At 40.1% G+C, this 16252-nt stretch overlaps 1 protein-coding gene across 1 annotated transcript; it reads right to left on the bottom strand.

Annotated features, from left to right (window-relative positions):
• Positions 1-36: 36 nt before the first annotated feature.
• prlh2 (prolactin releasing hormone 2) lies at positions 37-8671 on the bottom strand. Its single transcript, XM_088322426.1, has 4 exons — positions 8600-8671; positions 8414-8453; positions 6117-6308; positions 37-328 (listed from the first exon to the last, which is right to left on the bottom strand). The coding sequence occupies exons 3-4, from the start codon at positions 6274-6276 to the stop codon at positions 138-140; spliced, it is 351 nt and encodes a 116-aa protein (XP_088178552.1). The 5' UTR covers positions 6277-6308; positions 8414-8453; positions 8600-8671; the 3' UTR covers positions 37-137.
• Positions 8672-16252: the final 7581 nt, after the last annotated feature.

Genomic DNA, 16252 nt, shown 5'->3' on the forward strand with positions numbered 1-16252 from the left:
TTTCCCATTAAAAAAAAAAACATTTCTCCGTTTCTTTTGCAGGATGATTTTATTAACAATCAGCACTGAGTAACATGGAACACATGTTGTATAAAGCAAAGGGTTTGCCGTGCGGCGCAAGGGGGAGATGCTCGTTGTCACGGTAACCAGTCCCCTTCTTCTTGGCGTAGCATCTTAGCTAAGTCTTCTTTTTTCCGCAAGCTGCTGTAGAGCATCTCCAGCATCCCGACGACTGGCCGCAAAGCGTCCTGGCTATTTTGGCGTTTGCCAAAACGTCCGATCGGTCGCACGCCCCGGCCCACGTACCAAAAGGGATCGATCTCCGGACCTGGAATCAGATATTCCATTTGGTTAACCTCATGCCAACGTGGCATTACTGACAATGATTGGTTTTCGAGAAAAAGGGTGAAAACTGTTAAAAATAATAGTTACACTCAATTCGTCTAAGGCAGGGGTGTCAAACGTGCGGCCCGGGGGCCAGATCAGGCCCGCTAAGGGATTGAATCCGGCCCGCGAGACAACGCTCAGAGAAGTGCAAGAGAAAAACAAGCTGCAGGTTGGAATATGTCAACTTGATGTTGCCAAAGCTAGGTGCATCGAACAAAGACACTGTACTTGTATTTCTCTCTCTCTCTCTCTTTTCCTCCCTTTTTCTCAAACTCTCTCTCTCTCTCTCTCTCTCTCTCTCTCTTTTTCTCTCACTCTCTGTGTCTCTCTCTGTTTGACTTGGCGCCAGCTGCAGCTCGTTGCCTGATTGGCTTCCCTCCTATTTAAGATCAGTGCTCTTACTCACCCTTTGTCAGTCCGTCAACAAACCTCTGCACCCACAAGACTTGTGTATTGACTCTGCCCGGTATCCGGTATTCTCCCATTCTCTCTTTCTCTCCTTCTATTTCTCTTTGGATATCATTCTTTCTCTCTCTTTCTTTCCCCCTCTCTCACTATTTGTCTTGATATCTTTTTTGTTTCTCACATTCTCTCTCTCTCTCTTGTCCTCCCTTTTTCTCTCACTCTCTGTGTCTCTCTCTCTCTTTCACTTTCTGTGTCTCTCTCTCTTTCTTAGTTTCCCTTTGTCTCCTTCTATCTCTGTGTCTTTTTACCTTCTTTTGCTCTCTCTTCCATTTTTCCTTTTCTCTCTTTCGCTCTCTCCTGCTTCCCCCTTCTCTCCTTCTCCCATTCTCTCTTTCTCTTCTTCTCTTTTCTCTCCTTCCCTCTTTCTCACTTTCTATTTCTCTTTGGATATCAATCTTTTTCTCTCTTTCTTTCCCCCTCTCTCACTATTTGTCTTGATATCTTTTTTGTTTCTCACATTCTCTCTCTCTCTCTCTTTCTTTTCCTCCCTTTTCTCTCACTCTCTGTGTCTCTCTCTCTTTCACTTTCTGTGTCTCTTTCTCTTTCTTAGTTTCCCTTTGTCTCCTTCTATCTCTCTGTCTTTTGACCTTCTTTTGCTCTCTCTTCCATTTTTCCTTTTCTCTCTTTCGCTCTCTCCTGCTTCCCCCTTCTCTCCTTCTCCCATTCTCTCTTTCTCTCCTTCTCTTTTCTCTCCTTCCCTCTTTCTCACTTTCTATTTCTCTTTGGATATCATTCTTTCTCTCTCTGTCTTTCCCCCTCTCTCACTATTTGTCTTTATATCTTTTTTGTATTTCACATTCTCTCTCTCTCTCTCTCTCTCTTTTTCTCTCACTCTCTGTGTCTCTCTCTGTTTGACTTGGCGCCAGCTGCAGCTCGTTGCCTGATTGGCTTCCCTCCTATTTAAGATCAGTGCTCTTACTCACCCTTTGTCAGTCCGTCAACAAACCTCTGCACCCACAAGACTTGTGTATTGACTCTGCCCGGTATCCGGTATTCTCCCATTCTCTCTTTCTCTCCTTCTATTTCTCTTTGGATATCATTCTTTCTCTCTCTTTCTTTCCCCCTCTCTCACTATTTGTCTTGATATCTTTTTTGTTTCTCACATTCTCTCTCTCTCTCTTGTCCTCCCTTTTTCTCTCACTCTCTGTGTCTCTCTCTCTCTTTCACTTTCTGTGTCTCTCTCTCTTTCTTAGTTTCCCTTTGTCTCCTTCTATCTCTGTGTCTTTTTACCTTCTTTTGCTCTCTCTTCCATTTTTCCTTTTCTCTCTTTCGCTCTCTCCTGCTTCCCCCTTCTCTCCTTCTCCCATTCTCTCTTTCTCTTCTTCTCTTTTCTCTCCTTCCCTCTTTCTCACTTTCTATTTCTCTTTGGATATCAATCTTTTTCTCTCTTTCTTTCCCCCTCTCTCACTATTTGTCTTGATATCTTTTTTGTTTCTCACATTCTCTCTCTCTCTCTCTTTCTTTTCCTCCCTTTTCTCTCACTCTCTGTGTCTCTCTCTCTTTCACTTTCTGTGTCTCTTTCTCTTTCTTAGTTTCCCTTTGTCTCCTTCTATCTCTCTGTCTTTTGACCTTCTTTTGCTCTCTCTTCCATTTTTCCTTTTCTCTCTTTCGCTCTCTCCTGCTTCCCCCTTCTCTCCTTCTCCCATTCTCTCTTTCTCTCCTTCTCTTTTCTCTCCTTCCCTCTTTCTCACTTTCTATTTCTCTTTGGATATCATTCTTTCTCTCTCTGTCTTTCCCCCTCTCTCACTATTTGTCTTTATATCTTTTTTGTATTTCACATTCTCTCTCCCTCTCTCTTCTCTCTCTCTTTCTCTCTTTCTTTCTTTCATTGTCCCACCCTCTCTCTTTTTCTCTCCTTCGCTTTGTCTTATTTCTTTCTCTCTTTTTCTTTCTCTCTAATATACTAGTCCGGCCCCCGAGAGAATGTTTGTTCTATCGTGTGGCCCCCGAGGTAAAATGAGTTTGACACCCCTGGTCTAAGGCATAGGTGTCAAACTCACAGCCCGCGGGCCACATCCGGCCCGGCGTACAATTACATCCAGCCGGTGAAATAGTTTTATATACATCTACTATAATAGCCCGGCTCTATGAAATGCGGATAACTCTCAAACTACAGATCCCACAATGCAGCGCTTTTGCTACCGCCACAAGACTTCCTGAGAAGGTTCCCGCATCAAGCGAGTTAGCTATAGCTTGACGAACGCAGCCAATTTAAAAACAAGATGTCAGCCAGTTGAAAAACAAAACTGACAAGCGCATTAATACTAAGTCTTTAGTGTCAGGAAGAGGAGACGTAACGCCCAGGGACGAACATCTATCAATCACGATGTAACGGAAGGCTAAACGGAGAAAAGCAGGGTGACGTTTCTGTTGCTGTGGATTACGCGAATGCTAAACCCTCAAAATGGTAGAGAAAAAAGTGGGAAAACAGAGCTTTTCAAAACCGATAGGAAGCCGAATATTTGTTACCTGACGTTGCCGGTAAAACCGTGTGTTTTCTTTGTGGCCGTAATTAAGAAATTGAATAAAAAAACACACTACGAGACAAAACATCAGAGTAAGCTGTAAACAGATCAAATACAGAAAGCTGAAGAGTTAAAGAAGAATACGAGGAACCGGAATATGTTTTTCACCAAAACAAAAAGCACAAATTATGTTCATATTTCCGTTTTTTTTTCATATTTTGAATTCGTAAAGTTTTGACAGCGGACATTTTTACGGAGAGCAATGTTTTTTAAGTTATTCAATATTTAAGTAAGTTTATCCTGTAGAATATTCATGACTGTTTTAAATTCATCTCATCTCATCTCATTAGCCGTACCGCTTATCCTCAGTAGGGTCGCGGGGGGGATGGAGCCCATCCCAGCAATCATCGGGCAGTGGGCAGGGGACACCCTGAACTGGTTGCCAGCCAATCGCAGGGCACACAGGGACAGACAACTCATTCGCTCATTCACACCTAGGGACAATTTGGACTGGCCAATTCACCTGAAATGCATGTCTTTGGAATGTGGGAGGAAACCGGAGTGCCCACGCAAGCACGGGGAGAACATACAAACTCCACACAGAAAGTCTGGAGCTGGATTTGAACCCACGACAGGTTCCCATGACATGAACTGTGCCGCACAAGCGCTAACCACTGCGCCGCCGTGCTGCCCGTTTTAAATTCATATTTTTAAAAAAAAAAAAAGTCTAGTTATAAATAAATATTTACCCTGTTCCCGACCAAATATGTAGTTTGAGTTAGGGCCCTCTGTGCAATTGAGTTTGATGGTTTCAAATCAATAAGTTAGTATTTAACTAGATTCTTATTTGTTAAAACAATCGTTATTGATGCCCTGCGATTGGCTGGCAACCAGTTCAGGGTGTCCCCTGCCCACTGCCCGATGATTGCTGGGATGGGCTCCAGCACCCCCGTGACCCTACTGAGGATAAGCGGTGCAGCTAATGAGATGAGATGAGAATCGCTATCGAACAAAGAATTAAATCAAACCTTTTTCCGTGCAATTATGTCATTACTGTTTACATATTTATCATGCTATAATGACCTTACCAACATCTGATGGATTTGTAGAAAACATTAAAAACGAAATACTGGATTTCAAAATGATATAGTTTGTGATAATAGCCCTGCAGTACATTAGTACAGCCATTATTACATCCTCGGTATGTAAGTAGTTAAAGCCATTATCGCATGCCAACAGTTAAACTAAGACGTTCGGAATATTCATAATTCATATATCGAAGAGTTAATAAAAATATAAATAACTGAGATGGTCTTTCAACCTCCCGTGCATGAAACAAAAAAAAATAATGTTGAGGCATTTCTAATTAGGTTACAGTAAATATTTCATTCGGTATATCAGAAGTCAGATTTTACCGCAGGTAGTCAATTTTTTGGGTTGAAATTCAGTTTTAAAATTTAGTTAAACCCCTTTGATGTCCTCAGGTCAAAATGACTCGAAAATGCGTTGTTTGAAACCCTAGATTACATTTTTTTTTAACTTTAAATTTTATTTCTTAGATTTTTCCGATAATATCGTCTGAAATAAAGTGTCCTGAATCAATATACTAGCAACGTTATTTTTGAAATTATGATTTGAGAAAAAAAAATTGTAAAAAAAAAAAAAAAAAAAAAAAACATGAAGCCTGCAAATAGGGTTTGTTCTTTGGTTTCAATGTAAAATAGATGATTCAATAAACACATGAAAATAGGTTTTTACTTTGCTGGTTTTGACTATCGCAGGATCGTTTTGGAAGGCAACCCCGCAAAAAAAAACAAAAAAAAAAACAAAGGATTAGTCTAATCAGTTACTGTTTAAACCAAGGGTGTCAAACATACGGCCAGGGAGGCCGTATCAGACCTGCCAAAGGTTTTAATCTGGCCCGTGAGAATACGTTGAGAGAAGCACAAGAGAAAAATGACTTGCAGTTTGAAATACGTCCACTCGATGTTGCCGAAGCCAGGCGCCACTTATAAAGCGACTCACTCTCTCTATATCTCTCTCTCTCTGTATTTTTCACTATTTTCTTCCTTTCTCTTTCTCTATTTCTTTTCTCTTTTTCTCTCTCCCGCGATGTCTCTCTAGTTATTTTCTATAAATTCTCTCTTTCTCATTCTCACCTTGTTTTCCTTTATTTCTCTCTCTCCCTCACCGTCAATCAGTCTTGTCTTTCTCTATCTCCCTCTATGTAGTTCTTCTCTATTTTACTCTCTCTACTTTTTCTCTCTCTCTCTCCCTCTCTGTCTATTTTCCATTTCTTATCTCTGTCTCGTTTGTCTGTCTTTATCTCTCTGTATTTTTTTCTCTTCTCTTTTTACCTCTCTTCATTTCTCTTTTTTTTCTCTTTTTTATCTCCCTTTGCATCTTTCTTTCTTTCTCTCTTCATTTCTCTCACATTCCCTCTCTCTTTCTCTCGTTGTCTTAGTTTAGGTCTCTTTCTCCCTTTCTCTTTATTTCTCTCTCTTTCTTACTCTGTTCCCCTCTCTCTTTCTCTCATTTTCTTTCTTGTTTTTCCTCTCGCTTTGTCCCTCTTTGTCTCTCTTTCTTTATCCCTCTCTTTCTTACTATTTTTCTCTCTCTTTCTTTATTGTTTACCCCCCCCTCTCTCTCTCTGTCTCCCTCTCCCTTTCCCTTTAATCTACTAGTCCAGCCCCTGTGAGAGTTTTTTTTCCACCGTGTGGCCTTCGAGCTTAAATGAGTTGGACACCCCTTCGTTCAACAAATACAATCTAATCTCTTGGAATTGAGTTGTACGCTCACTTCTGTTGTCGACATTGTGCACGATGTGGAAGTCGTGCTCCACGGTGGTGCTGTGCGCGCTGCAGGCGGGTAAAAGGAGAAGTAGAAAAAGGAGAAAAAGAACCAAGGAAGGGGGCAATCCACATCTCGCCTGGATGTTGCTTCCTCTCCCGGGCAACATGCTGATGAGTTTGTCCAAGGCACTGCAAGACACTGCATAAACATGGGACGGTTGGGTCACTTTTTTTTTTTTACACATTTTGTGCAGCAAAACAGGTGGGAAGAAGATCTGCACAGCAAAAAGCCCAGTTCAAAAGAGAAATAATAATAAGCCTTCCAATTGACCTTTTCTTGTTTTGTTGACAGATAATTTACTTATGTTTTTATAGTCTTAAAAAAGAAAGTCCTTGTTTTTTAAATCTAGATTTTTCACCATGTGGAGTTACGAGCATGTTGCAAAAAGTTCCATGCGAGAAAACAATGAACTCAATAACTCCATTTTAAAAATGACCAAAATCTGAAAAAAATACATTTTAAAATGTTTTAATATATGTAAAAAAATAACAAAAAGTTACAACTCTTTATATAATTACAAAACCTTTAATTGGAAAGAGGTTTTCCAATCAGCTATAAATAGAAGTTTAATTATTTTTATGTTTTTTTTTCTGTTATTTTCTTTTTCAGAAAAATCGTAATACTAATAATCTTATACTTTGCCAAATTTTTGTTTTTATTTAACTTGGAAATATAATTATTTGTCGAATTTAATTTTATTCTTTTTTTTCCCTTTTTCCCAACAAGATAAGAAAAGCAAGATTAATAACACTAAGCAACATAATTTGCTTATGTAAAATATTATTTTTACTTAGAAAATAACTATTTCTCCTATTTTCCTTTTTTTTTTAAATATACTTTTTAAATGGATCCAACCAACAACCAACCAATACATTTTAAATATGTTTTTCTTGCAAGGTTCTTTAAGCTCCACACTACAACAAGCCATTTAAAGAATAAGGAGAAGATTGTGATGAAGATATATACTTAGAGACAAAAAAAACAAAATAAAACAAGAAGTTTATCAACTCATTCTTTTCTCATTTGACTGCTTTTTTCTACTCAATTTTGTAACTTGACTTTTTTAAGTATTGTTACTTAATGACACACTTCACTGTCACAAAACGTAAAACATAAACTGGACAGTTTCTTAATTCAATTCACATAATGAAACATTTTATTTGCTGTTTTTGTGACCAAATTGGAGTTTTTCCTCATGCCATGAGTCTCTTTAACTCCACCCGGGGCAGTAAAAGTCCACATTAAACCCCAAACCCACATTTGCATATTACCCTATTTTTATTACAGTGTGTATTTTTCATAACACTATTCAAATGCTCTTTATTAACACGTTATATTGGGTTTTTTTGTATTCTATATCTTTTATTTAATTTTTTAACACAAGGATACTGCTGGAAGAGTGAATTTCCCTTTGGGGATGAATAAAGTATCTATCTATCTATCTATCTATCTATCTATCTATCTATCTATCTATCTATCTATCTATCTATCTATCTATCTATCTATCTATCTATCTATCTATCTATCTATCTATCTATCCATCCATCCATCCATCTATCTATCTATCTATCTATCTCTATCTATCTATCTATCTATCTATCTATCTATCTATCTATCTATCTATCTATCTATCTATCTATCTATCTATCTATCTATCTATCTATCTATCTATCTATCTATCTATCTATCTATCTATCTATCTATCTATCTATCTATCTATCTATCTATCTATCTATCTATCTATCTATCTATCTATCTATCTATCTATCTATCTATCTATCTATCTATCTATCTATCTATCTATCTATCTATCTATCTATCTATCTATCTATCTATCTATCTATCTATCTATCTATCTATCTATCTATCTATCTATTTTTTTAGATCAACAAATTCCCAAATCATACTAATTCAAATTCCCTTTATTAAGCGATAATAAAACGTACCAAAAAAAAACCCAGCACCTATTTGCTCATTGCCAGACAGACTATGTAGAAAACACAAAAAACTTGCATAAACGAGATTGTTTCATTCACCAAATTAACTACACAAAAATCTATTGTTGCTTATCGTACATAGCGTTCCATTTTAAAAGGTTTACGGTGTACACGATTTAAAATGATCGAAAACGTATTCAATGCCTGTCTGTCTGTTTCAAATAACAAAAAACTGGAAAAATTAAATAAACTAAATACGATGCAAATAATGTTCAAATCCTGTTAATGTACAAGAAAGAAACTTACCCTGAACTTTGGCAAGAAGCTGAGGGTCCCCTGGCGAGATCTGTGGTTGTTTAAAGGACGCAGTCGGGTGAAATCTTATATATCTCTGCTTCTCGTGTGCCGGCGAGGTGATGAATAAACACGTACACGCGCAGGGACGACACGCAACCCCTCGCTCATCCCTACCTCCCCCTCCGATGCCCTTACCTTCCCACTCCTTGGAAGCTTTTGCAAAAGGACGCGTCCTCGTCCCGTCGCCCCACCGTCCGTCACGCGTCCCAGACGTCCATCAACGAGTCGGAGACAACTCCAAATGAGTCAATGTGGGGGACACCCGGCAACTCGAGTACATCTCTTGTCACTTTGTGATCCACAGCCGTGGTGGGTGTCTCTTTTTCATGGACCTTTTGTCAATCTTTCTATACGGCAGGGGCAAGGAAGGACGCAATTCGTGTTTTTTGATGAATGGGAAGTCAAGTCAAGTCAAGTCGTGTTTATTTGTATAGCCCTTAATCACAAAGAGCCTCAAAGGGCTGCATAGATCAAAGACTATTGCAAACTATTATTACAGACTATAATGACACCATCCCCTCATCTAAAACCTACATGAGGGCAAATAATACACATATTATCAACATAAAATATAGATTATTTATATGCCTATGGAGTACAAGGGTGTTTTAAGCTTGGATTTCAACATTTCCACAGAGGTTGCAGATCGAATCTCAGGGGGAAGAGCATTCCACAGCACCGGGGCCCGAATGGAGAACGCTCTCCAACCTGATCTCTTCTTGGCTCTTGGATCACGAGTAGTTCAGCGTTTTTAGAGCAAAGGCTCCGTCATGTCATGTTTATTTATGTAGCCCCTTATCACAAAAAGGCTGCACAGACCACCACTACAACGTCCCCTGATCTGAAACCTTCATGAAGACAAGGAAAAACTCAAAAACTCACCATGAGGAAAATGAAGACACATTGAAAAGGGGTGACATAATTCCCCTTGCAGGCTTACCAGGCTGAATACATCCTTCCAGCCATCTGCACCACTTATCCTCAGTAGGGTCGCGGGGGTGCTGGAGCCCATCCCAGCTATCTTCAGGCAGTGGGCAGGAGACACCCTGAACTGGTTGCCAGCCTGTCGCAGGGCACACAGGGACAGACAACTTACTCCCTTAGTCACACATAGGGACAATTTGGATTCGGCCAATTAACCTGACATTCATGTTTTTGGAATGTGGGAGGAAACCGGAGTAAAAGAGAAACCTTGAGAAAGGACCTCACAAGTGGTAATCCCCCTTCCAGGATGACCAGGGTGAATTACAATTAGCATTACTATACACAAGCATAGTAAACACTAGGTAAGATGTTGAAAATTTGTCCGGAAAGTGCATGACAGCAGCGACGCCCCCAGCCTGTAAACTAGTCCAGCCAGTCTATGACGGCCACGACGCAGTTTCCCATCTCTGCCAGCTGGTCCATGCAGGCGTTCACATGCTTCAGGTCATTCGCTGGTCTGCTGACTCATCTCCAAATCGTCCTTCTCCTTCGTATCACCACCAGGCAGGCAGTCGGAAAAAGACAGGACAATACAGAATATGAGGTGGGCATCAATCATAAGCTTTGGAATAGAAGTGTGTCTTAAGCCTCGATTTAAAAATTTCCATTGAGGTTGCAAATTTTATCTCTGGAGGCAGGGCGTTCCATAACACCGGGGCCCGGAGGGAGAACGCTCTCGAGCCTGCAGACTTCTTGGCTCTCGGAGTCACAAGTAGACCGGCATTTTCCGAGCGCAGACTCCGTGCAGGAACATCGGGGGAAATCAAATCAGAGAGATAAAAGGGTGCAAGTCCATGCAAACATTTATATGTTAATAAGAGAACCTTAAAGTCACATCTTAAGTGGACTGAAGTTGCAGATCCAATCTTATAGGGCGGAGCATTCCACACCACAGCGCAGTCAGCTTTTATTTGGGCAGATATCACATCTGTAGTAACCTACCTGATGACTTGTAAAATATGGTCAATGTCGTTCTAGCTTAGGAGAGTGGAATGTTTTTCTGGAAAAAAATGCGGTGTCAGCAAAACCAAAATTCTTGAGTCAACCTTTTGGGGAGCATTTTTCGCATTTAGGTCAACTCTTTTAAATGTCTGGAAGACATGTTGAAATTGAATGTTGTTCTGGTCTCGAAGAGGGGAATGTCCTGTTGGAAAGACTGGTGAGTTATCAAAACCAAAAGTGTTTTGTCAGTTTTCTTTGGGTATTTTCACCTCTAGAGTAACCTACCTGATTTTGAAAATTGTAAACCTAGCCAAACTTACTCTGCCCTGGAAGAGGAGAATGTCTTTCTGAAAAAGCTGCTGAGTCAGCAAAACAAAAGATGCCAGGTGAGCTATTTTGGAAGTTTTCTCATAACCTACCTGATCTCCTGTGTTGATATTCAATGTCGTTCTGGCCTGGGAGAGTGGAATAGTCATTAAAGTAAGGGTTAAAATTCACAGAAGTATCAAACATACTGTACACAGAAAATCTTACTCATTTTACTCATTGAAACCATAGTAAACATTTCTACTTTAAAGGGACACTGTGAAATAATTGACCACTAGATGTTTTTGTATTGTACAGTGAAAACAAAAATAAGGAAGAATCCAAACTACGAAGACACAAAGTGACTCAACCATTTTTCTTCTCAATTGTTTGCGATGTGGTATGCCTGGAGCCAAGCAACGGACAGAAAAAAAACATACATAGAATAATCAACGCAGCCCAGAAGATTATTGGCTGCTCTTTGCACATTCTGCAGGGAATTGCCTGTTTGTGATACCGCAGCAGAGCTGTCACCATCATCAGGGACTCACACTGGTCACAACCTCTTTGACCTGTTGCCCTCTGGTAAGTGCTACAAGTCACTTAAAGCAATGACTAACAGGCCCAGTGACAATTTAAGTACTTATTTGCAGTTGTATCACACAAATAAATTGTTAAAAAATCATGTATTTTGTTTTCTGGATTTTTCTTTTTAGTTTATCTCGCTCACAGTGGATATGCACCTACGATGAAAGTTTCAGACCCCTCCATGATTTCTGAGTGGGTGAAATAGCAAAATAGCAGGGTGTTCAAATACATATTTTCTTCACCGTAGATCTTACAACATTACGGAATTTTTGTTGATGCTAATGTTTTTGCACTACTTTTCACTGTACCATTGTTACGGTGCACTATTTTTATGCCACTATTATTATAACATGAACCATTCTTTAAGACAGGCATGTCAAACATGCATTGGAGGATCTAATCCGTCCGAACAGAAATTTCTGAGTATGTTAAAAAAAAGTATAATTTCTCTTAAAAAGAATTAAATAAATGCTATCAAATGCTCTCTCCGGCCATAGAGGGCCATGTTGAGTTTGTATAGTGTGGTAAGTTGGTTCAAGTGTAAAACTGCATTCACTTAACTGTTAAAATAAGCCAGTTACTCTATCACATTTAATGCCAAACAGGAAAACTTGTTTTCCCCGTTGTTTTCTCTTCCCTATGCGTTGTCTCGCGGGCCAGATTCAACCCTTTGATCTGACCCGGGGGGCCGCCTGTTTGACACCCCTGCCCTAGACTCTCACTGTAATCCATCATTTTTTATTTGTTCTCAACCTGATGTCTTAAACGTTTTAAACTTTTATGATGCCGAAATGCTCCCTTTACCTCCTCTGAACAATCGTTCCAAAAATATCTCCCAGGCTACTGCTTCATATCTACTTCCTCTCTTGAAAAACAACACCGTGTCATCAGTACCTGATTGAATGGCTTCGTCTCACATCCATGAATGGCACCACAGATGAATCCTGGCAATGTCACAGCATGGTCTCTGCATCATGATGATGACTTCCATGTGATATTATTTTTACATCACTGAGACAGCAGTGATTAAGGTAACCAATGATCTTCTACTGGCAATGGACTCTGGCGCTTCATCACTCTTGCTGCTGCTGGACCTTAGTGCTGCCTTTGACACTGTGGACCATAATATCTAACTAAAATGGTTGGAAAAATTTATTGGTCTCTCAGGAACCGTCCTCTTATGGTTCAGATCCTACCTCTCAGATAAGACACATTGTGTTAAATATGGTGAAATGACATCTGAGCCCTTTAGTTTACCTGTGGTGTTCCACAGGGTTCATTACTCGGCTCCCTTCTTTTCAGCATCTAAATGGTTCATTTGAGTGATATTATTTGCAAGTATAATATCAGTTTTCATTGCTATGCAGATGACACTCAACTATATCTTCTGATGGAGGAATCTGCCACACTAAACTGTGGAAATTTGGAGGCCTGCTTCACTGAGATAAAAGAGTGGATGTCACTCAACTTCTTGTGCCGAAATGCTAGTTATTGGTCCATCTAAATTCTGTAACTTGTTCTCAAAAACTGCTTTAAATATTGACAAATGTATTATCACCCAGAGTGACTCAGTCAAAAATGTAGGTGTCACAGTAGACCCCAATCTGTCCTTCCTGTTACACGTCAAGAATACCAGAACAGCTTTTTTCCATCTTTGCAACATTGCTAAAATTCGCCTTATGCTGTCTCAGTCGGATGCGGAGATTATAATTAACACGTTTGATACCTCCCGTCTCGATTAGTGTAATGCACGACTCTTCGGTCTCCCGAAGTCCAAAAATCAAGGGCCTTCAGCTGGTACAAAATGCTGCAGTGAGGCTTTTATCTAACACAAGAAAGTTTGATCACATCACCCCGATTTTAGCTAACCTGCATTGGCTCCTTGTTAGCTTAAGATGTTATTTTAAGGTTCTGTTGGCAGCATACAAAATCATGCATGGACTTGCTCCCTCATATCTTTCAGATTTAATTTCCCCCTATGTTTCGGTCCGGAGCCTTTGCTCTGAAAATGCTGGTCTACTAGTGATCCCAAGAGCCAAAAAGAGATCCGCAGGTTCGAGAGCGTTCTCCAGGTGTTGTGGAATGCTCTTCCCTCTGGTATTCAATCTGCAACCTCAGTGGAAATGTTTAAATCTAAACTTAAAACACACTTCTATTCTATAGCATATGAATAACTTATATTTTATGTTGACGATATGTGTGTATTATTTGCAATCATCTAGGTTTTAGATCAGGGGATGGTGTAACAATAGTCTGTGGTTTGCAATAATCTGTGGTCCGTGCAGCACTTTGAGATTCTTTGTGATTAAGGGCTATACAAATAAACATGACTCAATCATGTTTTTTCTTTTTTTTTTCAAAGTAAAAATATAAACTCGACAATCTCGCTAAAATCGCGAATGCCAGGTTATCCTCCCATTCAAGCCATTGAGAAATGTGCTATTGATTGAGAAAGACCATCTTGGGCGAGTGATTCACCACTTGGCCGGTCCGTACCTGCATTCCCTAACTCATCCCTTTCCCTGCTACAGTATATTTTGTTAATCGCCTCATAAATTGAAGTAGGAACGTGGCGTGGGCTTGGTAAATTTGGATCGTCACAAAAAAACCTTTGAACTAAGCCAAGGGGGACGTTATCTTAATTGCATGAAACTGTTCTATGAGCTTTTTTGTTTCATCAAATTAAATTATTTACAACCCAACAATATTTTAGGAAGGATTTAAAAACGCCATGTTTTAAAGTGTTTTAGCAGTTCGAGAACTCTCTGGTGGCCATCTTGCTACCGTTGTTATTGTTGATGTTCTGGTCAGGCCAGCGAGGTAGTCAGGGGAGGCAGGTGAGGCCGTGCCTCACCTGTCATCATGAAAATATGAAATTGTAAACATATTGAATGGTTGTATTTATTCAATCTTAGAGTTCTTTCTTATTCATTCATTCATTCATTATCTGCCCCGCTTATCCTCAGTAGGGTCGCGGGGGTGCTGGAGCCCATCCCAGCAATCATCGGGCAGTGGGTAGGGGATACCCTAAACTGGTTGCCAGCCAGTCGCAGGGCACACAGGGACAGACAACTCACTCGCTCAATCACACCTAGGGACAATTCGGACCCGCCAATTAACCTGACATGCATGTTTTTGGTATGTGGGAGGAAACCGGAGTGCCCGGAGGAAACCGGAGTGCCCAGAGGAAACCCACGCAAGCACGGGGAGAACATGCAAACTACACACAGGGGGTTCGATCTCATGACCTCAGAACTGTGCCTCACACGTGCTAACCACTGCGCCGCCGTTCTTTCTCGTTCAACAAAAATATTTAAATGAACCTAGATCTTATATATCCTTCTTTGGGCAGAGAAATAAAGCAATATATAAACTTAAGTAGACGGCACGGCGGCTGAGTGGTTAGCATGTACGCGGCCCAGTTCTGAGGTCATGGGATCGAATCCTCCTGTGCAGAGTTTGCATGTTCTCCCCGTGCTTGCGTGAGTTTCCTCCGGTCCCACATTCCAAAAACATGCATGTCAGCTTAATTGGCCGGTTTGAATTGTCCCTAGGTGTGAATGAGCGAGTGAATGGTTGTCTGTCTCAGTATGTCCTGCGACCGGCCGGCAACCGGTTCAGGGTGTCCCCTGCCCACTACCAGAGGACAGCTGAGATGGGCTCCCGCACCCCCGGAACTCTACCGAGGATAAGCGGTGTAGATAATGGATGGATATGAACGTAAGCAGAGAAAAAAAACTTATTGAAGTTTTTGATTTTTCTTTGCCTTAATGTAGGTCTCAGATCAGGGGATGTGTCATAATAGTCTGTGGTTTGCTATAATCTGTGGTCTGTGCGGCCCTTTGAGACTACTTGGGATTAAGGGCTATACAAATACACGTGATATGCTTCTTCCTATTCCTGTTCAGACATGTTACCTTCACATTGTTTTTGCTTTTTGACCTGTTTTGTTTTATTTTTGTTTTCTCGTGTTCGAAAAAACGTTTCATTCATTCAACTATCTGATATATTGTAAACCCTATATTGCCGTGATGACAGGTGAGGCAAAGCCTCCTCTGCATCACTGCTATTCAGTTATATAACATGATCAAAAAAATAAAAATACATGTCCAAGGAAGGAAATCTGATTCAAGCTTACTGTTCTCCTTGGGTCAAAATGACCTGCCAATGTGTTGTCAAAAATCCCTTAAATGATGTTTCATTTCAGTTTAAACTTTCAATTCTTCTACTAAAGTCTCACGAGAGCGAACGCTACGTTCTCACACTTGCTCTGCAATTTTCCCTTTTTCTTTCTTCACCCCCTTGAAATATTTCTTTGGATTTTTTTTCTATTTTCAACAAACTTAAACATCCACTTACAATGGACAACGTCAAAGCAAGAAGAGCTGACGACTGTCTCGGGTTTTACCCATGTTAGCACATCCGCCTAACATGCGAAAGGTCCCCGGTTTGGAAACATTTGGAGGCTTGGAGAGGGATGGGTGCCATCAGGCTGTACTTGTCCAAGACACACCACAGGAAATGGTGCCCCAAGAGCCTAGGGTTGTAAAAGAGAGCAAGAAAGAGAAGGATGCAAACAGAAAAAAATCCCTCAGAAACTGTAAAATATACATCGCCAATCGAATTATGATTTTTTTTTAATGGACTAACAATATAATGATATAAGATATGACAATTTATGAAGAAGAAGCGTCCAAAGTTTGAGGAAGACTTTGGATACAAACTTGTATCCCTTTTTTTCAGGTGATTAGTTTATTTTTCTATGTGATTTTTTTTCTGCAACATGCTTGAAAAGAAAACGATAAACAAAAAAAAATACAAAACTTTATGACTTTTCAAGTCAAGTCAAGTCAAATTTATTTATATAGCCCTTAATCACAAAAATGTCTCAAAGGACTGCACAGGATTACAGTTACAAAATTACACAATTACCTGATCTTAAACCAGCATGCGGGCAAGGAAAACTCA

Source organism: Urocampus carinirostris, chromosome 18, assembly GCF_059441175.1.
Source record: "Urocampus carinirostris isolate Australia breed hairy pipefish chromosome 18, RoL_Ucar_1.0, whole genome shotgun sequence".
Classification (NCBI taxonomy): domain Eukaryota; kingdom Metazoa; phylum Chordata; class Actinopteri; order Syngnathiformes; family Syngnathidae; genus Urocampus; species Urocampus carinirostris.

Bases quoted from the DNA above. Each gene is read 5' to 3' on its own strand.
- prlh2 (XM_088322426.1), bottom strand. From the start codon at position 6,276: ATGTTGCCCGGGAGAGGAAGCAACATCCAGGCGAGATGTGGATTGCCC. The intron at 329-6,116 runs GTGAGCGTACAA...ATCTGATTCCAG, and splicing joins GCACAATGTCGACAACAGAA to GTCCGGAGATCGATCCCTTT.